This window comes from Coturnix japonica, chromosome 10 (assembly GCF_054131305.1).
Source record: "Coturnix japonica strain WE chromosome 10, WE-NBRP24, whole genome shotgun sequence".
Taxonomy (NCBI): domain Eukaryota; kingdom Metazoa; phylum Chordata; class Aves; order Galliformes; family Phasianidae; genus Coturnix; species Coturnix japonica.
The window spans coordinates 9,424,689-9,450,722 of NC_140672.1; the positions used below are offsets into that span (position 1 = coordinate 9,424,689).

The following is a 26,034-nucleotide window of genomic DNA, read 5'->3' on the forward strand; positions in this document are numbered from 1 at the left end:
CATCTTTAACCTTCCATAGCAGGGCTTTTGTTGAGCATCTCTTTAACCTTCCACAACAGGGCTTTTGTTCAGCATCTCTTTAATAACCTTCCACAACAGGGCTTTTATTGAGCATTTCCTTAATGCACGTGAAGAGATAGAAATAGAATAGGCCTGAATCAAGGTGATGGGAGTGAAAAAACCCCTGTTTTTTAGATTGAACTGCCCTGCTTATATCCTGAATGGACGGAAAGTTTGGGTCAGTTTCTCCATCTCTGAGGCAGAAAGAAACCCCGCAGGTTGTGTGCAGGAATTGAGAGCGGCCCCTTTAAGACTCGGGCGCCTAGTGATGACGTCACACTTCCGCCCAATCTCAAAATGGCAGCCGCTAAGCCGGGCGGAAGTAAGATATGGTTTCGACATCCCCGGATGTAAGGAGGCGTTGTGATTGGGTGCTGGAATAGAGCGGAGGGGCGGGGTCACGGCGCCAACCCGGAAGCGCCGAGTGCGAGCTGCCGCTGTCCGCCCGGCGCAGGTCGGGCCCGGTTGGGGCCTACGAGGCCGGTCCCGTTCGGGGTGGGGAGGGGGGGAGGGGCTCTGCTTTGGGCCTGGAGGGGTCCGGGACCTGGGGGGGGGTGGAGCTGTGTTGGGTAGGAGCCACATCGCTCAGACCTTGGGTTGAAATGGGTTATACAGGGAAATGAGCTGGAGTTCATGGCTGCTATTCAGGTCATAAAGGCTTTTATATCCAAGGGCCGTGTCCAAAAGGAGCCTCAATTTACCCATATTTCCCCCTTAGGACCCCCAGCCTTTGTATTAAACCAGGGACCCCTGAGCTTTGTATTAAACCAGGGACCCCTGAGCTTTGTATTAAACCAGGGACCCTTGAGCTTTGTATTAAACCAGGGACCCCTGAGCTTTGTATTAAACCAGGGACCCCTGAGCTCTGTATTAAACTCTTTCAGGCTGGAGGGCTGATTTCTCTTGTGGAACCCAACCACGTTACCTGCCCTATGTCTGTTCTGACTCCCTTGGCTTTCCTCCCTCTGCAGAGCTGCTTTGATGCTCCTCGTTATGCCCGGCCATGCTGATGTCAGCCTCCCACCCGAGGAGCGTGTCCGGAGCCTGACACAGATCGGGAGCGCTGTGGAAGTGAATGAGGATGTCCCACTGCGACGCTACTATCGCTCTGGCGTGGAAATGCTCCGCATGGCGGCTGTTTACTCAGAGGAGGGCAATATTGAGCATGCCTTCATCTTATACAACAAGTACATCACGTAAGAGCAGCTTTACTTTGCCTGCTTACTTTGCTTGTGGGCTTTCAGTTGCTTCTTTTGGGTTTGTATGGACACAGCGAGACGTTGAGCTGGAAGAACTGGGTTCTGTCCACAGCTTTGCTCCTTTTGAGCTGATATGGGTGACCTGATGAAGGTGACCACATGATAAAGGTGCAAGGTACAAGCAATGCTCATTGCATCGTCAGTAGTATTCCCTGTGAGATCAGGCTGGCCTTATATAGCTCTGTCTCATTACAGCTTCTGTCAGCAGGAGGAAGGTATCGGCTCCTTTGGTTTAGAGCCTCCTGGTGTTTTATCACTGCAGGGTGGTTAGGTCATTGTGATGTCATTGGCATGGTCGAAGGTCATGCTATCAGAAGGAGATGAGGGCTGGTTGGTGGTTCTCTGATAAATCACCTTCAGAGGAGAAGCCTTCTTTCTGTTTAAGTTACTGCAGCCTTTTACAGCAGTCACCATGTTCCTCTTTCAGCACAGAAATCAGCTGTGGAGCACTGGAGGCTTAACAGTTCTACTTAGAAACAACATAATTCCCCCCACACACCATGCATGTCTGTATGCACCCAGACCCTTCTGAGGAGGGACGTGGGGAAAAGAATTTCAGGTCTGAACAACCTGCCTCCATTCTGCTGATTTGGACAGTATTTGAGATCTCCAGGCTCTGAACGCTCTTCTGAAAAGCCAGAGGTTGTATATAAACCCACCCAAGACCCTGTTTGGTATCACAGCTGCCAGGTCTCCAGCACAGGGGCTGTCCGTATGGACAAGCATGGAGATGTTCTCGCTGTCACCTCCAGAGCTGGCTGGAAACAAACCATCTTGGGTCTGAAAGCTGAGCTTCTGCCTGAGCAGCTCAGAGTACGAGTGGTACAAACGTGTGTCCCTTGCTGTGCCTCCCCATGTTCAAAGGGCTGAAAGCAGAGATGCTCAGGGAATGGCCCAGGGCATTGATTATCCTGTTCCCTCAGGCTTTTTGCCCCAAATCCCCCCTTTCTCACTCACCAGAGGGTTGACTCTGCTTTCTGCTGCTCTACCCACTTATCCAGAATGAGCTTGGCCTTCCTATGGGTGTTTTCCTTCCTTGCCTGCCTGTGTGCACAGGGTTCCTTCCCCGGCCTCCTTCAACCCACCACATTTTTCTCTGCTTAGCTTTTCTTCCCGCCCTGCACTTCCTGAGCTTTTATGGTCATTGTCGCTGCGTAGGGAGCTGCAAAGTGTAAAACCATCGGGAAGGTTTCCAAGCTGGTCTCATAGCTGAGGCTGAAGGAGAAGCTCTTTAACTAAACAAGTGAACGAAACGTGCCTTTGCTCTTTCGTGACAGCAATGCTGCCTGCTGGCCTTCCAGCAGCTTTTAGATGCCTGTGGCATTTACATTAGCCTGGCTCTCGGGCTGCAGGAAAGGTGACAAGCTTTCCCTTTTGGTGGGTGATTTCTCATGCTGATGAGTACGAGCTGCCAGCTTGGATTATCTGAAGATGCAAAGTTAATGTCATCATCTCGTTGCTTTAAATGGAAGAGTAATGCTGTAGCTCCTGTGGAAGCGAGAGGCCTTGGCAGAGCGTTATATGAGGTGTCTTTCCCTGAGGCTGTGATCTGGAAAGCAAGAGCTTAGTGCTGTAATTGGAGCCTCCAGTGGAGCTTTCCCATCTCTAGAAATGGGATTTGATTGATTATTCAGCCCTGAGAGGCTCCTGGCTACAGCTCTGCACGTGGTGTGTTTGTTAGGAGCAAGCCCACCATCCCCAGGAGCGAGTCCTTGGCTTTATGTTGACTGTGTGGCTTTGGGGAGCTGGAGGTCCCTTTATTTCCCTGCTCCTGAGAGAGCCATTTGTCTGGGGAGGATTATAGATCTATATGGGAGAATCTGGGGGTGGATCCGCACTGAGATTCCCACTGAAGCAGCCAGTTCCATTCCTGGCTCTCAGCCTCCCACTTGATGTCAACTGCATCTTCAGCCTTTCTCTTTCCCATGCTGAAATGAAGCTGAAATGATGCTGAAAGACACCTGCTTGTTTTTCCCTTCAGCAGCAGCTTCTGCACCATTCAGAACGGATTTGTTCTCAAAGCAGGAGGGTGCTGGGGCTTTTTAGAGCCAAGGAAGAGCAGAGCAGGGAAACATGACATGAATTTCCTGGGAGATGAGGATTCCTGCTTTGTCCGTGTGACTCTGAGCTGCTTGGATTGGCTCCAAGGGTTTGTGTGGGGTGTTAAAGGGACTCGAGAGACGCTGCTTTGGCTTGTGGTCTGTAGCAGTGCTTAAAAATAGCCTACGATGTGGCTGCTCGGTGCCAAGCAGCCGCTCCGTTCACAGCGGACTCGCAGCAGTCAGAGGTTTGAACAAATCCAAAGCTTCTGGTGATGGGGGCTGAGGGTTTAAGCCGTGCCAAACCTCATCTGGGCTGTGGGTAGGAAGTGTGAAGCGTTCTTATTAGAGAATGCAGAGTCCTGCTCTGCCTCCTTCCTCAGCTGCTGGTCTTCCCTCAAAGTCTTCCTCTGGCTGCCTGAGTCCTCCCTGCACCCTTCTGCTCACTGTTCCCCCTTTGTGCCTTCTGAAAAGGCAGCTGCCTCTGCTGCTTCTTCTGTCTTCCCCAGGCCAGCATCTGCTCTTAATCCTTCTTAATGAATCCCTTCCATTTTAATCTTCAATCTGTTGGCAGTGATCGCTGCCTTGTTTTGTCTCCTCGACACAGTGACCTACTTTGCATCCACCAGCCCCGAGCAGGGATCTCACAGCTGCTCTGTGCCATGGCTGTGCTGATCCTGTGGTCTCTGGCAAGAGCATCCTCATGCTCTCCATGGTAACCACGAGCACAACCAAGAGCTGGGATTGTGAGAAGTTCTTCCTTTTCCCAGCGGGTTGGGTTTTAAAGCAGATGGGTTTATTTAGTGCGCATGCAGTGGTTTCACAGCACGAGGGAGGCTCTCGGCTCACGCTGTGGCTTTCCCTCTTGGCTCTGCTCAGCTTGTTTGGGCTGTGCTCTCTACTCTTCTTCCCTCTGCATGTATTCCATTAAGGGCTCTGCAAAGCACTGTTTGGTGGAGAGTTTCTTCAGCTGTCCTGATTGCAGGAGCACAGGGCCCAGGGAACCGACAGAGCAGAGATACTGAGCTGGAGGCAGATGATAGATACCTCCCACAATGCCATTTCCTTCTGCTGGGATTCAGGAACAGGGGTTTCTCTCCTGTGTATTTATAGGCTCTTCATTGAGAAGCTGCCAAAGCACCGTGATTTCAAAACTGCCACCACACCTGAAAGGAAGGAGACGATGAAAGTAAGTAACAATGTTCCAAGTCTTCAGTGGCTGCTGTTGAAAATCCTTTGGGGTTTATTTTCTCCAAGAACCTATTGATTCTTTCATCCATTCTGGGCCTGCTTTTCTTGGCTTGCTGCTCTAAGGATTGTGTTTCCTCCCTTCAGAAGCTGAAGGACGTAGCCTTTCCCAGGGCTGAAGACCTCAAGAAGGAGCTATTGCAGAGGTACATGAAGGACTACGCTAAGTACACTGAGCAGAAGGTGAGTGACAGGAGATTGCTGTCAGTTTTGCTTTAAGAAAGTGCCATTTTGGAGAGAAGAGAGAGAAATCAATGAAGAATTGTATTCCCACACAAGGGCATTTAATTGCTGCAGGCCCTTTGGGGATGGTCTGTGATTGCTGAGGGTCTGCAGGCGGGTTGAAAGCTGCAGTTCTAAACGAGTGTTATTTGCTGATGTCTTTCAGGTCTGCTGACGTCTTTTGGTGTATTTCTTTCTTGCAGAAAGAGAAGGAAGAGGAAGATGCCCGCAACTTGGCTTTGCAGCAGCAATTGGAAGAGGAAAGGAATCGTGTAGCCTTAATGAAGCAGCAGCAGGCAGAGCAAGAGCAGTTTCTTGCCTTCGAGGAGATGATTCGACAACAGGAGCTAGAAAAGGAACGTTTGAGGATAGTGCAAGAATTTGGAAAGCCAGAGCCAAGTCCTGAGTCTCTGGATGGACCCCTCATCCCCGGCATAGAAAAACCACCTACTGATTTAACCCCAGGGGTTCCCGTCTCTTCAGATCACCCTGCGAGTCCATCGATGGGGAATGTCTCATCCAACCCTCCTGCTGTGGACAGATCTTTGAAACCCAGTGCGCTGGGGGGCACAGAACACAGTTAGTACAGCTCCGGGCATCCTTCTTCCTTTCTGGGGCTGAACCAAATGCAGCCAAGGAGCTGAGCTGGCTGGGAGGCTCTTAGAAGTGTCTTGTCAGATCTCCATCCCTTCTGGGAGATTTGGTCTTCCAGGCTGTTGGGGATGCTTTCCTCAATGACCAGCAAAGGTTTGCAGGGCTGGGGAGAACCGTCTCCTCTTAGTAATCCAGCCTCAACCCCTCTCTGCTGACCTAAAATCTACAACCTGTGAGGCTTTTGACCTTCCTAGATCCAAATACATTTTGGAGATTGGGGCCAGACTGACTGAACTCTCCTCTTTAGACAATTACAGATCCAAAGTAGCAACCCAGACATTTCTAAACAACTGATTCTAGACCAGAGAAACATCCTACTTTTAAATGACAGTTTAGGAGCATTCATGTTTTTGTTTTCTCTATTGACTGTCCTTTATGGAGTGTCACTGCGACTTTATTCCCCCATGACTGCCCATGGAAGAGCAGACATTAGAGTCTGCATAGCAGTTAACGTTTTCAAGCTGTTTTCTTTCAGTCTGGTCCCTTTAGGTCCACACTGAGGGAACATCTCTCCATTGGCGCTGGCTGTTGCTGCTCATTGTGCTCCCAATTCTCCCCGCAGCTGCAGGTGTGGATGCCCTTCGCCAGGTCATTGTCCCCAGGGAGCTGTGCCATAAATTCCTCCAGCTGGCTGATGCCAACACGGCCCGAGGTGTGGAGACCTGTGGGATCCTCTGTGGTAAGCTGGTAAGGTGATAACAGTAATTAAGCCCCTGGAAGCAGGACAGGACTCGTGGGCTTGTTTCTAGAGCTGCTCTTCCCCTTGCTGGGCCCCTGAGTGATGAACACAGAAATGCTTCATTCGCAAAGCTTAGGAAATTATCTTTATACCAGTGGGCGGCAGCAGCGTTTCCTGTTTGGTGGGGGGGCATTTCTAGAGGGTAACAGCCTCCCTGTGCTGCCTTGCAGATGAGGAATGAGTTCACCATAACCCACGTCATCGTTCCCAAGCAGTATGGAGGCCCTGATTATTGCAACACAGAGAACGAGGAGGAACTCTTCCTGATCCAGGACCAGCACGGCCTCGTTACGCTCGGCTGGATCCATGTGAGCCTCTCATCCCTGCCTGACATCCAACCTATATCTTCCCTCCCTCAACTTGAAACCATTTCCCCTTGTCCTGCCATTATCTGCATCCTTTCCATGGGATCTCTCTGTGATGCAGCCTTCTTGGTCACAGCTCACGTTGCTTGAGAAATTTGGGTCTGTTGGAGGTTCAGATCCCTTCCCAGAGCACTGGCCCTTTTGGCAGCGGGATGCTGGGCTAAAAGCAGACCTGGGGCATCCCAGCCTTCCGTTTGGAGCTCCTGCTGTCAGCACCGTGGCCTCTGCACTGATGTGTCCCTATAGTAGCACAGCTTTTTGCAGACAGCTGTGTGCTGCTCTGCCGTAGGATGTGCCAGCTCCAGATTCCTCCTCTGGCTCCCTGCTGCCTGTCCCCGTGGAGCCTTTGGCAGTCGGATGTTTGCCAAGCAAAACGTTTGGTGCTGCTGAGTAATCTCTCGAAAGCAGCAGCTGCTTTGCAGGCTTTGACAAATAAATGCCTGCTGAGTGTGCCTGATATGTGCGGGTGTCTGCTGACAGTATTAACTCTTCAGTGATGGCCCCGGAACGTCCAGGCACCCTCAGGAATCCCTTTGATTGAATCCCTACACTTGGCAACAAAAACCATACAGGGGAAGAAGGAAAGGCCTTTCTGCCAGAGCGAGGCTATGAGATCTCTCAGCCAGAGCTGAGCACCTTGGATGTCACCTGTGATCTTTAAGAGCTTGGCCATCTTCACAGGGTGTGATCTCTTGATGTGCCGTGGTGATGTGTTGTGTATCTGGTGGTGCCGTGCCCTGGGGCAGCCACACTTCAGAATCATGTGAGGTGACTGCCCTGCATTGAAGGCAAGGGAAACACTGCATTAAAATAGGAGTTTGCAAGGGGTGTGGCCAGAAAAGCAGAGCTTCTCTTGTCTTCTTTCCAAATGCAAAGGAGGAGCAGATGTTCTGGGGCAATCCAGAGCTGCTGTCTGCATGTTAGCAAGTCCTCCGTGCCATCTGAGGAGCTGTGCCTCTTTACCATTCCAACCTTCACTTGGCAGATACAGCCTGTTGGGGGGGGGGGGGAAGCCCATCCAAACCCTCTCTGGTGTTCTCTCTTTCCTTCCCCTGTGTTTCAGACTCACCCCACGCAGACAGCTTTCCTCTCCAGCGTCGACCTGCACACACACTGCTCCTACCAGATGATGCTGCCAGAGTCCATCGCTATTGTGTGTTCTCCAAAGTACCAGGAGTAAGTGTGGTTGCCCACCCGTGGCAGGGAGCAGCTCTGCAGCCACAGAGCTGGCAGAGAAGCACCTTGCAGAGCGTGCTGGGTCTCCTGCTTGGAGACAAGCAGATTCAATCACACTCTTGGAGTGCAGAAGCAGCTGTTTCTTCTTGCAGAGGCTCGAGCTCTATGCACTTTGTGCTTCTTTCTAGGACGGGGTTTTTCAAGCTGACAGAACACGGCCTGCAGGAGATCTCTTCTTGTCGACAGAAAGGATTCCACCCACACTCCAAAGACCCTCCTCTCTTCACTGTAAGTTGTCTCATGGAGCACTGGGGTCTGTAGTACCATATGTTAGCAGATTGGGCAGTTCACTTCAGATTAGATCTATGGTGAATCTGTGCCCCAGGACAGGAGAGAGCCTCACTGGGACCTGCTTCTCACTGGAGTTGGGATGCAAAAGCTTTCTGACTTGATTGGTCTTTGTTTCTTCACTGCAAAGAAAGGGTGGTTCTCAGAAGGCCGATGGATGCAGATTGCATCAGGAGATGGAGACACCTGAGAATATCTGAATAACCCCATTTCTTCTTTCTCTTCCAGACCTGCAATCATGTGTCTGTAGTCGAGAGAGATGTGGTGCTGATGGATCTACGATAGGCGTCTTGCCTTGACTCCTTACTCTAAAACCACCTGCCTTCCCTCTAGGCTTAGGTAAAGTTTGGGTTCCTTCTGCAGCAGATGATTTTCACCGTGTGGTGCCCCTTCCCTTCCTCCCTGAGCACAGTGAAATCTGTTCCCTGACCTCAGCTCATGAACTCGGTGCCTGTTGTTGGACTGGTGAAAGGGCGTTGAGGTTCGAGGTGTGGGGAGAAGTTAACTGGAGATTCAAAGAGGGAAGCTAACACTGAAGCCGTTATTTAATTTAGAGCTTGACCAGCTTCTTGGCTGGGGAGGGCCCTGCAAGTTGCTGCATCCTTGAGCTGTGAAACCTCTTCAAGTGCTTTCCTAAGTGGGACCTGCCCAAATTAACCCATGTTCTGCTTTGCCTCTCTTTCTGGGTTGGTAAACTGTGGCCTTGAGCGTGGCTGGTTGGAGCAGACAAATCCTTGTTGCCATTTAAAACAAAACCTTCCTAACATCTCTCACTCCATACAAGAGCCCATCCTCCCTCCTGGTGCTCACATTTGTGCCCAGTGGAACAAGAAGGGACCCCAACTGTTGTGCTCTCTCCTTCCTTTGGGAACCCCCATTTCAGGAGTTCAGGGTGAGAAGATTCCTGGATGCTTTAATTCCAGGGATGCTGAGTGGGATATCTGATTGCTTTCTTCCTTTTCCTGGATGGGACACTGGCTGCAGTGAGGGTTTGGGTTTGTCTGGTGCTGGTGGGGTGACAGAGGAGGCTCTCCCACCTCTCAGTTCCAGCATTGGTGCACTCTGTTTCTGATCCATATGTGGAGCTCAGCTGCTTTCCCAACACTCCTGTTTCTTGAATCCTTAAACACTCTCATTCCCAGCTGCCTCTGCAATCCTTAAGGTGTTAGGAAGCCTGTCCTTGCCAAACCGCGTGCCCCACAGTGTTGCTGTGATGCAGGAAACCATCTGGGGACCTTCTCTGTACCCTTTGCTGTTGAAACCTAAGCAGTGACTTTGCATCCCCGAGCTGCCCACGCTGAGCCTCCACCCTCACCTGTATCACCATTGAAAGGTGGGAGGCTCAAAGTGTGATGCATCACCTCTCCCATGTCCTCCATTGGGATGCTCTGATCATCAGCATGTATCTATGCAGGCAGGGGGAGGATTGGAGACACACATACATGAAGGTGTTGTGCCCTTGTACTTCTACCTACAAGACAGCAAACGGCATTCGTTGGTGGATGGTTTAATACAGACAGGTTGTGTTATGGGCTGCTTCTCTCACTTGTTATCTCTAACTCCTCGGGCTGGAAGGAGCTGCCGAGAATGGGGACAGAATCCATTTATTTATGGTTTATCTGACAAACTGCTGCTGCAGTTACCGGCGTGATTTTGGCAGCGGGGGAGGAGGGGAGGGGGAAGCGGTGGGCTCACACACAAAGGAACGGAACCAAAGCCGTGCCGAACTCCCAGCCAGGAGCCCTCTGCAGGGACATTACCCATATAGGGAGGTGCAGAGGTCCGGCGGTGTGCGGGGAGCTCAGCCTGCAGCCCCCTCCTGCTCGTGCCACTGGGGTTGGCCTCGCGTGCCGTGGGATGCCGGGCGTTCCTGCGAGCATCCCGGGCCGCCAGCAGCCCTCCCTGCAGCCCGGGCACGGCCAATGCTCCGGCAGCTGGATTGGCTGCGGTGGCCGAACCTTTCCTTTTTAGGCTGCATCTGCTCTGGCTCTGGGCTCTGCCACCGCGGTCCCAGCTTCCAGCCTCCCTGTGCCGAGGCTCAGCCCCAGGGCAGGGGCTGCTGTGACCCTGGGACAGAGAACCGGGGGGCTGGGGAGGGCTGGGACCGCTCTGGGTTGGGCACAGCGGGGGCTGGTGGCCCCATGGCTGGAGCTGCTGTTGCTTTGGGCACAGTTCCCTTTTCTATCGCTGAGATACGGCTGTGCCATCAGCTCTGCGTGGGCACAATCCCCCCGCAGCGTGGGCACAGTGGATCCCAATGGCCGGGCTGCCTCCATCCCACTCCCTTTTGCTTTTCCTTTTTTCCTCGCCGCTTTGCTGGGTCGGGGTTTCTCCTTTTTTTTTTTGCAGCATGTCATATATGGCAACCTTTTGCCTCGCTGACCTCATGTTTGGCAGCGGGCCGGGCAATGCGGGTTGGGATGAAAGCAGCTGTGGGTGTCTCGCGTGAGCTGCGATGCGGGCAGTGCTGAACTCACAGCCGGGACCGGGGACGCATCCAGCCCCCGGGGATGGGGGGAATTGGGGCAGAGCCACTGCTGGGACCATGCCCACATCCTCACTGACACAGTGACAGCTCTGAGCCGTGTGGGACCAACTGTGTCCCTTTGGGCAGCGACCCCGCAGCTCGTGGCTCCTCATTGCTGCAGGGCCAGGCTTGGAAGGACCATGTGGGGTTTTTTTCGGCTCTAAACCTGTTTTTCTTGGTTTTTTTCGGCTCTAAACCTGTTTTTCTTGGTTTTCTTCCGCTCTAACCCTGTTTTTCTTGGATTTTTTCGGCTCTAACCCTGTTTTTCTTGGTTTTTTTCGGCTCTAAACCTGTTTTTCTTGGTTTTTTCGGCTCTAACCCTGTTTTTCTTGGTTTTCTTCCGCTCTAACCCTGCTTTTCTTGGATTTCTTCGGCTCTAACCCCGTTTTTCTTGGATTTCTTCCGTTCTAACCCGGCTTTTCTTGGTTTTCTTCCGCTCTAACCTGGCTTTTCTTGCTTTTCTTCCGCTCTAACCACGTTTTTTTGGTTTTCTGCCGTTCTAACCCGGCTTTTCTTGGTTTTTTTCGGCTCTAGCCCTGTTTTTCTTGTTTTTTTTCGCTCTAACCCTGTTTTTCTTGGTTTTCTTCCGTTCTAACCCGGCTTTTCTTGTTTTTTTCGGCTCTAACCCTGTTTTTCTTGTTTTTTTTCGGCTCTAACCCTGTTTTTCTTGGTTTTCTGCCGTTCTAACCCGGCTTTTCTTGGTTTTCTTCCGCTCTAACCCGGCTTTTCTTGGTTTGCTTCCGCTCTAACCCTGTCTTTCTTGGTTTTCTGCCGTTCTAACCCGGCTTTTCTTGTTTTTTTTCGGCTCTAACCCTGTTTTTCTTGTTTTTTTTCGGCTCTAACCCTGTTTTTCTTGGTTTTCTTCCGGTCTAACCCTGTTTTTCTTGGTTTTCTTCCGTTCTAACCCGCCTTTTTTTGGTTTTCTTCGGCTCTAACCCTGTTTTTCTTGGTTTTCTTCTGTACTAACCCGATATTTCTTGGTTTTTTTCGGCTCTAACCCTGTTTTTCTTGGTTTTTTTCGACTCTAACCTTGCTGTTCTTGGTTTTTTTCTTCTCTAACCCTGCTTTTCTTGGTTTTCTTCCGCTCTAACCTTGCTTTTCTTGGTTTTCTTCCGCTCTAACCCTGTTTTTCTTGGTTTTCTTCCGTTCTAACCCGGCTTTTCTTGGTTTTCTTCTGTTATAACACTGTTTTTCTTAGGTTTTTTCGGCTCTAACCCAGTTTTTCTTGATTTTCTTCCGTTCTAATCCGGCTTTTCTTGGTTTTCTTCTGTTCTAACCCTGTTTTTCTTGGATTTTTTCGGCTCTAACCCGGCTTTTCTTGGTTTTCTTCCGCTCTAACCTGGCTTTTCTTGCTTTTCTTCTGCTCTAACCACGTTTTTTTGGTTTTCTGCCGTTCTAACCCGGCTTTTCTTGTTTTTTTTCGGCTCTAACCCTGTTTTTCTTGTTTTTTTTCGGCTCTAACCCTGTTTTTCTTGGTTTTCTGCCGTTCTAACCCGGCTTTTCTTGGTTTTCTTCCGCTCTAACCCGGCTTTTCTTGGTTTTCTTCCGCTCTAACCCTGTTTTTCTTGGTTTTCTGCCGTTCTAACCTGGCTTTTCTTGGTTTTTTTCGGCTCTAACCCTGTTTTTCTTGTTTTTTTTCGGCTCTAACCCTGTTTTTCTTGGTTTTCTTCCGGTCTAACCCTGTTTTTCTTGGTTTTCTTCCGTTCTAACCATGCTTTTCTTGGTTTTTTTCTGCTCTAACCCTGTTTTTCTTGGTTTTCTTCCGTTCTAACCCGCCTTTTTTTGGTTTTCTTCCGCTCTAACCCTGTTTTTCTTGGTTTTCTTCTGTACTAACCCGATATTTCTTGGTTTTTTTCGGCTCTAACCCTGTTTTTCTTGGTTTTTTTCGACTCTAACCTTGCTGTTCTTGGTTTTTTTCTTCTCTAACCCTGCTTTTCTTGGTTTTCTTCCGCTCTAACCTTGCTTTTCTTGGTTTTCTTCTGCTCTAACCCTGTTTTTCTTGGTTTTCTTCCGTTCTAACCCGGCTTTTCTTGGTTTTCTTCTGTTATAACACTGTTTTTCTTAGGTTTTTTCGGCTCTAACCCAGTTTTTCTTGATTTTCTTCCGTTCTAATCCGGCTTTTCTTGGTTTTCTTCTGTTCTAACCCTGTTTTTCTTGGATTTTTTCGTCTCTAACCCTGTTTTTCTTGGTTTTCTTCCGTTCTAACGTGGCTTTTCTTGTTTTTTTTTGGCACTAACCCTGTTTTTCTTGTTTTTTTTCGGCTCTAACCCTGTTTTTCTTGGTTTTCTTCCGTTCTAACCCTGCTTTTCTTGGTTTCTTTCGGCTCTAACCCTGTTTTTCTTGGTTTTCTTTTGTTCTAACCCGACTTTTCTTGGTTTTCCTCTGCTCTAACATTGCTTTTCTTGGTTTTTTTCGGCTCTAACCCTGTTTTTCTTGGTTTTCTTCCGCTCTAACCCTGTTTTTCTTGGTTTTCTTCCGCTCTAACCCTGTTTTTCTTGGATTTTTTCGGCTCTAACCCTGTTTTTCTTGGTTTTTTTCGGCTCTAACCCTGTTTTTCTTGGTTTTCTATTGTTCTAACCCGGCTTTTCTTGATTTTCTTCTGCTCTAACCCTGTTTTTCCTTGTTTTTTTCGGCTCTAACCCTGTTTTTCTTGGTTTTTTTCAGCTCTAACCCTGTTTTTCTTGGTTTTCTTCCGCTCTAACCCTGCTTTACTTGGTTTTCTTCTGTTCTAACCCTGTTTTTCTTGGTTTTTTTCGGCTCTAACCCTGTTTTTCTTGGTTTTTTTCAGCTCTAACCCTGTTTTTCTTGGATTTTTTCGGCTCTAACCCTGTTTTTCTTGGTTTTCTTCCGTTCTAACATGGCTTAACTTGGTTTTTTACTGTTCTAACCCTGTTTTTCTTGGTTTTTTTTGGCTCTAACCCTGTTTTTCTTGGTTTTCTTCCGCTCTAACCCTGTTTTTCTTGGTTTTCTTCCGCTCTAACCCCGTTTTTCTTGGTTTTCTTCCGTTCTAACCCGGCTTTTCTTGGTTTTCTTCCGCTCTAACCCTGTTTTTCTTGGTTTTCTGCCGTTCTAACCCGGCTTTTCATGGTTTTCTTCGGCTCTAACCCTGTTTTTCTTGTTTTTTTTCGGCTCTAACCCTGTTTTTCTTGGTTTTCTTTTGTTCTAACCCGGCTTTTCTTGTTTTTTTTCGGCTCTAACCCTGTTTTTCTTGGTTTTCTTCCGTTCTAACCCGGCTTTTCTTGGTTTTTTTCGGCTCTAACCCTGTTTTTCTTGGTTTTCTTTTGTTCTAACTCGGCTTTTCTTGGTTTTCTTCTGCTCTAACCCTGTTTTTCTTGGTTTTTTTCAGCTCTAACCCTGTTTTTCTTGGTTTTTTTCAGCTCTAACCCTGTTTATCTTGGTTTTCTTCCGCTCTAACCCTGTTTTTCTTGGTTTTCTTCCGCTCTAACCCTGCTTTTCTTGGTTGTCATCCGTTCTAACCGTGCTTTTCTTGGTTTTCTTCCGCTCTAACCCTGCTTATCTTGGTTTTTTTCGGCTCTAACCCTGTTTTTCTTGGTTTTCTTCCGCTCTAACCTTGCTTTTCTTGGTTTTCTTCAGCTCTAACCCCGTTTTTCTTGGTTTTCTTCCGTTCTAACCCGGCTTTTCTTGGTTTTCTTCCGCTCTAACCCTGTTTTTCTTGGTTTTCTTACATTCTAACCCGGCTTTTCTTGGTTTTCTTCCTTTCTAACCCTGTTTTTCTTGGTTTTCTTCGACTCTAACCCTGTTTTTCTTGGTTTACTTCCGTTCTAACCCTGTTTTTCTTGTTTTTTTTCGGCTCTAACCCTGTTTTTCTTGGTTTTCTTCTGCTCTAACCCTGCCTTTGTTGGTTTTCTTCAGCTCTAACCCTGTTTTTCTTGGTTTTCTTCCGTTCTAACCCGGCTTTTCTTGGTTTTCTTCCGCTCTAACCCTGTTTTTCTTGGTTTTCTTCCGCTCTAACCCTGCTTTTCTTGTTTTTTTTCGGCTCTAACCCTGTTTTTCTTGTTTTTTTTCGGCTCTAACCCTGTTTTTCTTGGTTTTTTTCGTCTCTAACCCTGTTTTTCTTGGTTTTCTTCCGCTCTAACCCTGCTTTTCTTGGTTTTCTTCCGTTCTAACCCTGTTTTTCTTGGTTTTTTTCGGCTCTAAACCTGTTTTTCTTGGTTTTTTTCCGCTCTAACCCTGTTTTTCTTGGTTTTCTTCCTTTCTAACCTGGCTTTTCTTGTTTTTTTTCGGCTCTAACCCTGTTTTTCTTGGTTTTTTTCGGCTCTAACCCTGTTTTTCTTGGTTTTCTTCCGTTCTAACCCTGTTTTTCTTGGTTTTTTTCGGCTCTAACCCTGCTTTTCTTGGTTTTCTATTGTTCTAACCCTGTTTTTCTTGGTTTTCTTCCGTTCTAACCCGGCTTAACTTGGTTTTTTACTCTTCTAACCCTGTTTTTCTTTGTTTTTTTTGGCTCTAACCCTGTTTTTCTTGGTTTTCTTCCGCTCTAACCCTGTTTTTCTTGGTTTTCTTCCGCTCTAACCCCGTTTTTCTTGGTTTTCTTCCGTTCTAACCCGGCTTTTCTTGGTTTTCTTCCGCTCTAACCCTGTTTTTCTTGGTTTTCTGCCGTTCTAACCCGGCTTTTCATGGTTTTCTTCGGCTCTAACCCTGTTTTTCTTGTTTTTTTCCGGCTCTAACCCTGTTTTTCTTGGTTTTCTTTTGTTCTAACCCGGCTTTTCTTGTTTTTTTTCGGCTCTAACCCTTTTTTTCTTGGTTTTCTTCCGTTCTAACCCGGCTTTTCTTGGTTTTTTTCGGCTCTAACCCTGTTTTTCTTGGTTTTCTTTTGTTCTAACTCGGCTTTTCTTGGTTTTCTTCTGCTCTAACCCTGTTTTTCTTGGTTTTTTTCAGCTCTAACCCTGTTTTTCTTGGTTTTTTTCAGCTCTAACCCTGTTTATCTTGGTTTTCTTCCGCTCTAACCCTGTTTTTCTTGGTTTTCTTCCGCTCTAACCCTGCTTTTCTTGGTTGTCATCCGTTCTAACCGTGCTTTTCTTGGTTTTCTTCCGCTCTAACCCTGCTTATCTTGGTTTTTTTCGGCTCTAACCCTGTTTTTCTTGGTTTTCTTCCGCTCTAACCTTGCTTTTCTTGGTTTTCTTCAGCTCTAACCCCGTTTTTCTTGGTTTTCTTCCGTTCTAACCCGGCTTTTCTTGGTTTTCTTCCGCTCTAACCCTGTTTTTCTTGGTTTTCTTACATTCTAACCCGGCTTTTCTTGGTTTTCTTCCTTTCTAACCCTGTTTTTCTTGGTTTTCTTCCGGTCTAACCCTGTTTTTCTTGGTTTACTTCCGTTCTAACCCTGTTTTTCTTGTTTTTTTTCGGCTCTAACCCTGTTTTTCTTGGTTTTCTTCTGCTCTAACCCTGCCTTTGTTGGTTTTCTTCAGCTCTAACCCTGTTTTTCTTGGTTTTCTTCCGTTCTAACCCGGCTTTTCTTGGTTTTCTTCCGCTCTAACCCTGTTTTTCTTGGTTTTCTTCCGCTCTAACCCTGCTTTTCTTGTTTTTTTTCGGCTCTAACCCCGTTTTTCTTGTTTTTTTTCGGCTCTAACCCTGTTTTTCTTGGTTTTTTTCGTCTCTAACCCTGTTTTTCTTGGTTTTCTTCCGCTCTAACCCTGCTTTTCTTGGTTTTCTTCCGTTCTAACCCTGTTTTTCTTGGTTTTTTTCGGCTCTAAACCTGTTTTTCTTGGTTTTTTTCCGCTCTAACCCTGTTTTTCTTGGTTTTCTTCCTTTCTAACCTGGCTTTTCTTGTTTTTTTTCGGCTCTAACCCTGTTTTTCTTGGTTTTTTTCGGCTCTAACCCTGTTTTTCTTGGTTTTCTTCCGTTCTAACCCTGTTTTTCTTGGTTTTTTTCGGCTCTAACCCTGCTTTTCTTGGTTTTCTATTGTTCTAACCCTGTTTTTCTTGGTTTTCTTCCGTTCTAACCCGGCTTAACTTGGTTTTTTACTGTTCTAACCCTGTTTTTCTTGGTTTTTTTTGGCTCTAACCCTGTTTTTCTTGGTTTTCTTCCGCTCTAACCCTGTTTTTCTTGGTTTTCTTCCGCTCTAACCCCGTTTTTCTTGGTTTTCTTCCGTTCTAACCCGGCTTTTCTTGGTTTTCTTCCGCTCTAACCCTGTTTTTCTTGGTTTTCTGCCGTTCTAACCCGGCTTTTCATGGTTTTCTTCGGCTCTAACCCTGTTTTTCTTGTTTTTTTTCGGCTCTAACCCTGTTTTTCTTGGTTTTCTTTTGTTCTAACCCGGCTTTTCTTGTTTTTTTTCGGCTCTAACCCTGTTTTTCTTGGTTTTCTTCCGTTCTAACCCGGCTTTTCTTGGTTTTTTTCGGCTCTAACCCTGTTTTTCTTGGTTTTCTTTTGTTCTAACTCGGCTTTTCTTGGTTTTCTTCTGCTCTAACCCTGTTTTTCTTGGTTTTTTTCAGCTCTAACCCTGTTTTTCTTGGTTTTTTTCAGCTCTAACCCTGTTTATCTTGGTTTTCTTCCGCTCTAACCCTGTTTTTCTTGGTTTTCTTCCGCTCTAACCCTGCTTTTCTTGGTTGTCATCCGTTCTAACCGTGCTTTTCTTGGTTTTCTTCCGCTCTAACCCTGCTTATCTTGGTTTTTTTCGGCTCTAACCCTGTTTTTCTTGGTTTTCTTCCGCTCTAACCTTCCTTTTCTTGGTTTTCTTCAGCTCTAACCCCGTTTTTCTTGGTTTTCTTCCGTTCTAACCCGGCTTTTCTTGGTTTTCTTCCGCTCTAACCCTGTTTTTCTTGGTTTTCTTACATTCTAACCCGGCTTTTCTTGGTTTTCTTCCTTTCTAACCCTGTTTTTCTTGGTTTTCTTCCGGTCTAACCCTGTTTTTCTTGGTTTACTTCCGTTCTAACCCTGTTTTTCTTGTTTTTTTTCGGCTCTAACCCTGTTTTTCTTGGTTTTCTTCTGCTCTAACCCTGCCTTTGTTGGTTTTCTTCAGCTCTAACCCTGTTTTTCTTGGTTTTCTTCCGTTCTAACCCGGCTTTTCTTGGTTTTCTTCCGCTCTAACCCTGTTTTTCTTGGTTTTCTTCCGCTCTAACCCTGCTTTTCTTGTTTTTTTTCGGCTCTAACCCTGTTTTTCTTGTTTTTTTTCGGCTCTAACCCTGTTTTTCTTGGTTTTTTTCGTCTCTAACCCTGTTTTTCTTGGTTTTCTTCCGCTCTAACCCTGCTTTTCTTGGTTTTCTTCCGTTCTAACCCTGTTTTTCTTGGTTTTTTTCGGCTCTAAACCTGTTTTTCTTGGTTTTTTTCCGCTCTAACCCTGTTTTTCTTGGTTTTCTTCCTTTCTAACCTGGCTTTTCTTGTTTTTTTTCGGCTCTAACCCTGTTTTTCTTGGTTTTTTTCGGCTCTAACCCTGTTTTTCTTGGTTTTCTTCCGTTCTAACCCTGTTTTTCTTGGTTTTTTTCGGCTCTAACCCTGCTTTTCTTGGTTTTCTATTGTTCTAACCCTGTTTTTCTTGGTTTTCTTCCGCTCTAACCCTGCTTTACTTGGTTTTCTTCTGTTCTAACCCTGTTTTTCTTGGTTTTTTTCGGCTCTAACCCTGCTTTTCTTGTTTTTTTTCGGCTCTAACCCTGTTTTTCTTGGTTTTCTCCAGCTCTAACCCTGTTTTTCTTGTTTTTTTTCCGCTCTAACCCTGTTTTTCTTGGTTTTCTTCCGCTATAACCCTGTTTTTCTTGGTTTTCTTCCATTCTAACCCGGCTTTTCTTGGTTTTCTTCCTTTCTAACCCTGTTTTTCTTGGTTTTCTTCCGGTCTAACCCTGTTTTTCTTGGGTTTTTTCGGCTCTAACCCTGCTTTTCCTGGTTTTCTTCCGTTCTAACCCTGTTTTTCTTGGTTTTCTCCAGCTCTAACCCTGTTTTTCTTTGTTTTTTTTGGTTCTAACCCTGTTTATCTTCGTTTTATTTCGCTCTAACCGTGCTTTTCTTGGTTTTCTTCCGTTCTAACCTTGTTTTTCTTGTTTATCTTCCGCTCTAACCTGTTTTTCTCGGTTTTCTTCCGTTCTAACCCTGTTTTTCTTGTTTTTTTTCATCTCTAACCCTGTTTTTCTTGTTTTTTTTCGGCTCTAACCCTGCTTTTCTTGGTTTTTTTCGTCTCTAACCCTGTTTTTCTTGGTTTTCTTCCGCTCTAACCCTGCTTTTCTTGGTTTTCTTCCGTTCTAACCCTGTTTTTCTTGGTTTTTTTCAACTCTCTCCCTGTTTTTCTTGGTTTTCTTCCGCTCTAACCCTGGTTTTCTTGGTTTTCTTCCTTTCTAACCTGGCTTTTCTTGTTTCTTTCGGCTCTAACCCTGTTTTCCTTGGTTTTTTTCGGCTCTAACCCTGTTTTTCTTGGTTTTCTTCCTTTCTAACCTGGCTTTTCTTGTTTCTTTCGGCTCTAACCCTGTTTTTCTTGGTTTTCTTCCGGTCTAACCCTGTTTTTCTTGGTTTACCTCCGTTCTAACCCTGTTTTTCTTTGTTTTTTTGGCTCTAACCCTGTTTATCTTCGTTTTATTTCGCTCTAACCGTGCTTTTCTTGGTTTTCTTGGTTTTCTTCCGTTCTAACCTTGTTTTTCTTGTTTTTCTTCCGCTCTAACCCTGTTTTTCTTGGTTTTGTTCCGTTCTAACCCGGCTTTTCTTGTTTTTTTTCGGCTCTAACCCTGTTTTTCTTGTTTTTTTTCGGCTCTAACCTTGTTTTTCTTGGTTTTTTTCGGCTCTAACCCTGTTTTTCTTGGTTTTCTTCCGCTCTAACCCTGCTTTTCTTGGTTTTCTTCCGCTCTAACCCTGTTTTTCTTGGTTTTTTTCGGCTCTAACCCTGTTTTTCTTGGTTTTCTTCCGCTCTAACCCGGCTTTTCTTGGTTTTCTTCCGCTCTAACCCTGTTTTTCTTGGATTTTTTCGGCTCTAACCCTATTTTTCTTGGTTTTTTTCGGCTCTAACTCTGTTTTTTTGGTTTTTTTCGGCTCTAAACTTGTTTTTCTTGGTTTTTTTCGGCTCTAACCCTGTTTTTCTTGGTTTTCTTCCGCTCTAACCCTGCTTTTCTTTGTTTTTTTCGGCTCTAACCCTGTTTTTCTTGGTTTTTCTCCAGCTCTAACCCTGTTTTTCTTTGTATTTTTTGGCTCTAACCCTGTTTATCTTCGTTTTATTTCGGCTCTAACCCTGTTTTTCTTGGTTTTTTTCGGCTCTAACCCTGTTTTTCTTGGTTTTCTTCCGCTCTAACCCTGTTTTTCTTGGTTTTCTTCCGTTCTAACCCGGCATTTCTTGTTTTTTTTCGGCTCTAACCCTGTTTTTCTTGGTTTTCTATTGTTCTAACCCGGCTTTTCTTGGTTTTCTTCTGCTCTAACCCTGTTTTTCCTTGTTTTTTTCGGCTCTAACCCTGTTTTTCTTGGTTTTTTTCAGCTCTAACCCTGTTTTTCTTGGTTTTCGTCCGCTCTAACCCTGCTTTACTTGGTTTTCTTCTGTTCTAACCCTGTTTTTCTTGGTTTTTTTCGGCTCTAACCCTGTTTTTCTTGGTTTTTTTCGGCTCTAACCCTGTTTCTCTTGGTTTTCTTCCGCTCTTACCCTGTTTTTCTTGGATTTTTTCGGCTCTAACCCTGTTTTTCTTGGTTTTTTTCGGCTCTAAACCTGTTTTTCTTGGTTTTTTTCCGCTCTAACCCTGTTTTTCTTGGTTTTCTTCCGCTCTAACCCTGTTTTTCTTGGATTTTTTCGGCTCTAACCCTTTTTTTCTTGGTTTTTTTCGGCTCTAAACCTGTTTTTCTTGGTTTTTTTCGGCTCTAACCCTGTTTTTCTTGGTTTTCTTCCGCTCTAACCCTGCTTTTCTTGGATTTCTTTGGCTCTAACCCCGTTTTTCTTGGATTTCTTCCGTTCTAACCCTGCTTTTCTTGGTTGTCTTCCGCTCTAACCTGGCTTTTCTTGCTTTTCTTCCGCTCTAACCACGTTTTTCTTGGTTTTCTGCCGTTCTAACCCGGCTTTTCTTGGTTTTTTTCTGCTCTAACCCTGTTTTTCTTGTTTTTTTTCGCTCTAACCCTGTTTTTCTTGGTTTTCTTCCGTTCTAACCCGGCTTTTCTTGTTTTTTTTCGGCTCTAACCCTGTTTTTCTTGTTTTTTTTCGGCTCTAACCCTGTTTTTCTTGGTTTTCTGCCGTTCTAACCCGGCTTTTCTTGGTTTTCTTCCGCTCTAAACCGGCTTTTCTTGGTTTGCTTCCGCTCTAACCCTGTTTTTCTTGGTTTTCTGCCGTTCTAACCCGGCTTTTCTTGTTTTTTTTCGGCTCTAACCCTGTTTTTCTTGTTTTTTTTCGGCTCTAACCCTGTTTTTCTTGGTTTTCTTCCGGTCTAACCCTGTTTTTCTTGGTTTTCTTCCGTTCTAACCATGCTTTTCTTGGTTTTTTTCTGCTCTAACCCTGTTTTTCTTGGTTTTCTTCCGTTCTAACCCGCCTTTTTTTGGTTTTCTTCCGCTCTAACCCTGTTTTTCTTGGTTTTCTTCTGTACTAACCCTATATTTCTTGGTTTTTTTCGGCTCTAACCCTGTTTTTCTTGGTTTTTTTCGGCTCTAACCTTGCTGTTCTTGGTTTTTTTCTTCTCTAACCCTGCTTTTCTTGGTTTTCTTCCGCTCTAACCTTGCTTTTCTTGGTTTTCTTCTGCTCTAACCCTGTTTTTCTTGGTTTTCTTCCGTTCTAACCCGGCTTTTCTTGGTTTTCTTCTGTTATAACACTGTTTTTCTTAGGTTTTTTCGGCTCTAACCCAGTTTTTCTTGATTTTCTTCCGTTCTAATCCGGCTTTTCTTGGTTTTCTTCTGTTCTAACCCTGTTTTTCTTGGATTTTTTCGTCTCTAACCCTGTTTTTCTTGGTTTTCTTCTGTTCTAACGCGGCTTTTCTTGTTTTTTTTCGGCACTAACCCTGTTTTTCTTGTTTTTTTTCGGCACTAACCCTGTTTTTCTTGTTTTTTTTCGGCTCTAACCCTGTTTTTCTTGGTTTTCTTCCGTTCTAACCCAGCTTTTCTTGGTTTCTTTCGGCTCTAACCCTGTTTTTCTTGTTTTTTTTCGGCTCTAACCCTGTTTTTCTTGGTTTTCTTTTGTTCTAACCCGGCTTTTCTTGGTTTTTTTCGGCTCTAACCCTGTTTTTCTTGGTTTTCTTCCGCTCTAACCCTGTTTTTCTTGGATTTTTTCGGCTCTAACCCTGTTTTTCTTGTTTTTTTTCGGCTCTAACCCTGTTTTTCTTGGTTTTCTTCCGTTCTAACCCGGCTTTACTTGGTTTTTTACTGTTCTAACCCTGTTTTTCTTGTTTTTTTTTGGCTCTAACCCTGTTTTTCTTGGTTTTCTTCTGCTCTAACCCCGTTTTTCTTGGTTTTCTTCCGTTCTAACCCGGCTTTTCTTGGTTTTCTTCCGCTCTAACCCTGTTTTTCTTGGTTTTCTTCCGCTCTAACCCGGCTTTTCTTGGTTTTCTTCCGCTCTAACCCTGTTTTTCTTGGATTTTTTCGGCTCTAACCCTATTTTTCTTGGTTTTTTTCGGCTCTAACTCTGTTTTTTTGGTTTTTTTCGGCTCTAAACTTGTTTTTCTTGGTTTTTTTCGGCTCTATCCCTGTTTTTCTTGGTTTTTTTGGCTCTAACCCTGCTTTTCTTTGTTTTTTTTCGGCTCTAACCCTGTTTTTCTTGGTTTTCTCCAGCTCTAACCCTGTTTTTCTTTGTATTTTTTGGCTCTAACCCTGTTTATCTTCGTTTTATTTCGCTCTAACCCTGTTTTTCTTGGTTTTCTTCATTTCTAACCCTGTTTTTCTTGGTTTTCTTCCGCTCTAACCCTGTTTTTCTTGGTTTTCTTCCGTTCTAACCCGGCATTTCTTGTTTTTTTTCGGCTCTAACCCTGTTTTTCTTGGTTTTCTATTGTTCTAACCCGGCTTTTCTTGATTTTCTTCTGCTCTAACCCTGTTTTTCCTTGTTTTTTTCGGCTCTAACCCTGTTTTTCTTGGTTTTTTTCAGCTCTAACCCTGTTTTTCTTGGTTTTCTTCCGCTCTAACCCTGCTTTACTTGGTTTTCTTCTGTTCTAACCCTGTTTTTCTTGGTTTTTTTCGGCTCTAACCCTGTTTTTCTTGGTTTTTTTCCGCTCTAACCCTGTTTTTCTTGGATTTTTTCGGCTCTAACCCTGTTTTTCTTGGTTTTTTTCGGCTCTAAACCTGTTTTTCTTGGTTTTTTTCCGCTCTAACCCTGTTTTTCTTGGTTTTCTTCCGCTCTAACCCTGTTTTTCTTGGATTTTTTCGGCTCTAACCCTGTTTTTCTTGGTTTTTTTCGGCTCTAAACCTGTTTTTCTTGGTTTTTTCGGCTCTAACCCTGTTTTTCTTGGTTTTCTTCTGCTCTAACCCTGTTTTTCTTTGTTTTTTTCCGCTCTAACCCTGTTTTTCTTGGTTTTCTTCCGCTCTAACCCTGTTTTACTTGGTTTTTTTCGGCTCTAAACCTGTTTTTCTTGGTTTTTTTTCCTTTCTAACCCTGTTTTTCTTGGTTTTCTTCCGGTCTAACCCTGTTTTTCTTGGTTTACCTCCGTTCTAACCCTGTTTTTCTTTGTTTTTTTGGCTCTAACCCTGTTTATCTTCGTTTTATTTCGCTCTAACCGTGCTTTTCTTGGTTTTCTTGGTTTTCTTCCGTTCTAACCTTGTTTTTCTTGTTTTTCTTCCGCTCTAACCCTGTTTTTCTTGGTTTTGTTCCGTTCTAACCCGGCTTTTCTTGTTTTTTTTCGGCTCTAACCCTGTTTTTCTTGTTTTTTTTCGGCTCTAACCCTGTTTTTCTTGGTTTTCTTCCGCTCTAACCCTGCTTTTCTTGTTTTTCTTCCGCTCTAACCCTGTTTTTCTTGGTTTTTTTCGGCTCTAACCCTGTTTTTCTTGGTTTTCTTCCGCTCTAACCCGGCTTTTCTTGGTTTTCTTCCGCTCTAACCCTGTTTTTCTTGGATTTTTTCGGCTCTAACCCTATTTTTCTTGGTTTTTTTCGGCTCTAACTCTGTTTTTTTGGTTTTTTTCGGCTCTAAACTTGTTTTTCTTGGTTTTTTTCGGCTCTAACCCTGTTTTTCTTGGTTTTCTTCCGCTCTAACCCTGCTTTTCTTTGTTTTTTTCGGCTCTAACCCTGTTTTTCTTGGTTTTTCTCCAGCTCTAACCCTGTTTTTCTTTGTATTTTTTGGCTCTAACCCTGTTTATCTTCGTTTTATTTCGGCTCTAACCCTGTTTTTCTTGGTTTTTTTCGGCTCTAACCCTGTTTTTCTTGGTTTTCTTCCGCTCTAACCTTGTTTTTCTTGGTTTTCTTCCGTTCTAACCCGGCATTTCTTGGTTTTTTTCGGCTCTAACCCTGTTTTTCTTGGTTTTCTATTGTTCTAACCCGGCTTTTCTTGGTTTTCTTCTGCTCTAACCCTGTTTTTCCTTGTTTTTTTCGGCTCTAACCCTGTTTTTCTTGGTTTTTTTCAGCTCTAACCCAGCTTTTCTTGGTTTTCGTCCGCTCTAACCCTGCTTTACTTGGTTTTCTTCTGTTCTAACCCTGTTTTTCTTGGTTTTTTTCGGCTCTAACCCTGTTTTTCTTGGTTTTTTTCGGCTCTAACCCTGTTTCTCTTGGTTTTCTTCCGCTCTTACCCTGTTTTTCTTGGATTTTTTCGGCTCTAACCCTGTTTTTCTTGGTTTTTTTCGGCTCTAAACCTGTTTTTCTTGGTTTTTTTCCGCTCTAACCCTGTTTTTCTTGGTTTTCTTCCGGTCTAACCCTGTTTTTCTTGGATTTTTTCGGCTCTAACCCTGTTTTTCTTGGTTTTTTTCGGCTCTAAACCTGTTTTTCTTGGTTTTTTTCGGCTCTAACCCTGTTTTTCTTGGTTTTCTTCCGCTCTAACCCTGCTTTTCTTGGATTTCTTCGGCTCTAACCCCGTTTTTCTTGGATTTCTTCCGTTCTAACCCTGCTTTTCTTGGTTGTCTTCCGCTCTAACCTGGCTTTTCTTGCTTTTCTTCCGCTCTAACCACGTTTTTCTTGGTTTTCTGCCGTTCTAACCCGGCTTTTCTTGGTTTTTTTCTGCTCTAACCCTGTTTTTCTTGTTTTTTTTCGCTCTAACCCTGTTTTTCTTGGTTTTCTTCCGTTCTAACCCGGCTTTTCTTGTTTTTTTTCGGCTCTAACCCTGTTTTTCTTGTTTTTTTTCGGCTCTAACCCTGTTTTTCTTGGTTTTCTGCCGTTCTAACCCGGCTTTTCTTGGTTTTCTTCCGCTCTAAACCGGCTTTTCTTGGTTTGCTTCCGCTCTAACCCTGTTTTTCTTGGTTTTCTGCCGTTCTAACCCTGTTTTTCTTGTTTTTTTCGGCTCTAACCCTGTTTTTCTTGTTTTTTTTTCGGCTCTAACCCTGTTTTTCTTGGTTTTCTTCCGGTCTAACCCTGTTTTTCTTGGTTTTCTTCCGTTCTAACCATGCTTTTCTTGGTTTTTTTCTGCTCTAACCCTGTTTTTCTTGGTTTTCTTCCGTTCTAACCCGGCTTTTTTTGGTTTTCTTCGGCTCTAACCCTGTTTTTCTTGGTTTTCTTCTGTACTAACCCTATATTTCTTGGTTTTTTTCGGCTCTAACCCTGTTTTTCTTGGTTTTTTTCGGCTCTAACCTTGCTGTTCTTGGTTTTTTTCTTCTCTAACCCTGCTTTTCTTGGTTTTCTTCCGCTCTAACCTTGCTTTTCTTGGTTTTCTTCTGCTCTAACCCTGTTTTTCTTGGTTTTCTTCCGTTCTAACCCGGCTTTTCTTGGTTTTCTTCTGTTATAACACTGTTTTTCTTAGGTTTTTTCGGCTCTAACCCAGTTTTTCTTGATTTTCTTCCGTTCTAATCCGGCTTTTCTTGGTTTTCTTCTGTTCTAACCCTGTTTTTCTTGGATTTTTTCGTCTCTAACCCTGTTTTTCTTGGTTTTCTTCTGTTCTAACGCGGCTTTTCTTGTTTTTTTTCGGCACTAACCCTGTTTTTCTTGTTTTTTTTCGGCACTAACCCTGTTTTTCTTGTTTTTTTTCGGCTCTAACCCTGTTTTTCTTGGTTTTCTTCCGTTCTAACCCAGCTTTTCTTGGTTTCTTTCGGCTCTAACCCTGTTTTTCTTGTTTTTTTTCGGCTCTAACCCTGTTTTTCTTGGTTTTCTTTTGTTCTAACCCGGCTTTTCTTGGTTTTTTTCGGCTCTAACCCTGTTTTTCTTGGTTTTCTTCCGCTCTAACCCTGTTTTTCTTGGATTTTTTCGGCTCTAACCCTGTTTTTCTTGTTTTTTTTCGGCTCTAACCCTGTTTTTCTTGGTTTTCTTCCGTTCTAACCCGGCTTTACTTGGTTTTTTACTGTTCTAACCCTGTTTTTCTTGTTTTTTTTTGGCTCTAACCCTGTTTTTCTTGGTTTTCTTCTGCTCTAACCCCGTTTTTCTTGGTTTTCTTCCGTTCTAACCCGG

At 44.8% G+C, this 26,034-nt stretch overlaps 1 protein-coding gene across 3 annotated transcripts; it reads left to right on the forward strand.

Moving 5' to 3' along the window:
* Window positions 1-482: 482 nt before the first annotated feature.
* On the forward strand, window positions 483-9,639 carry LOC146759269 (STAM-binding protein-like). 3 transcript variants are annotated; one of them, XM_085510634.1, is made up of 10 exons: window positions 483-555; window positions 1,032-1,256; window positions 4,472-4,547; window positions 4,694-4,789; window positions 5,032-5,407; window positions 6,045-6,169; window positions 6,392-6,529; window positions 7,650-7,762; window positions 7,951-8,050; window positions 8,339-9,639. In XM_085510634.1, exons 2-10 carry the CDS (start codon window positions 1,042-1,044, stop codon window positions 8,393-8,395), a joined length of 1,296 nt encoding a protein of 431 aa, XP_085366760.1. In that variant the 5' UTR covers window positions 483-555; window positions 1,032-1,041; the 3' UTR covers window positions 8,396-9,639. The 3 variants fall into 3 exon arrangements, with proteins under 3 accessions (XP_085366760.1, XP_085366759.1, XP_085366761.1); XM_085510633.1 differs by having other exon boundaries at window positions 483-514; XM_085510635.1 differs by lacking the exons at window positions 483-555; window positions 1,032-1,256; window positions 4,472-4,547 and having other exon boundaries at window positions 4,995-5,407.
* The last annotated feature ends 16,395 nt before the right edge of the window (window positions 9,640-26,034 follow it).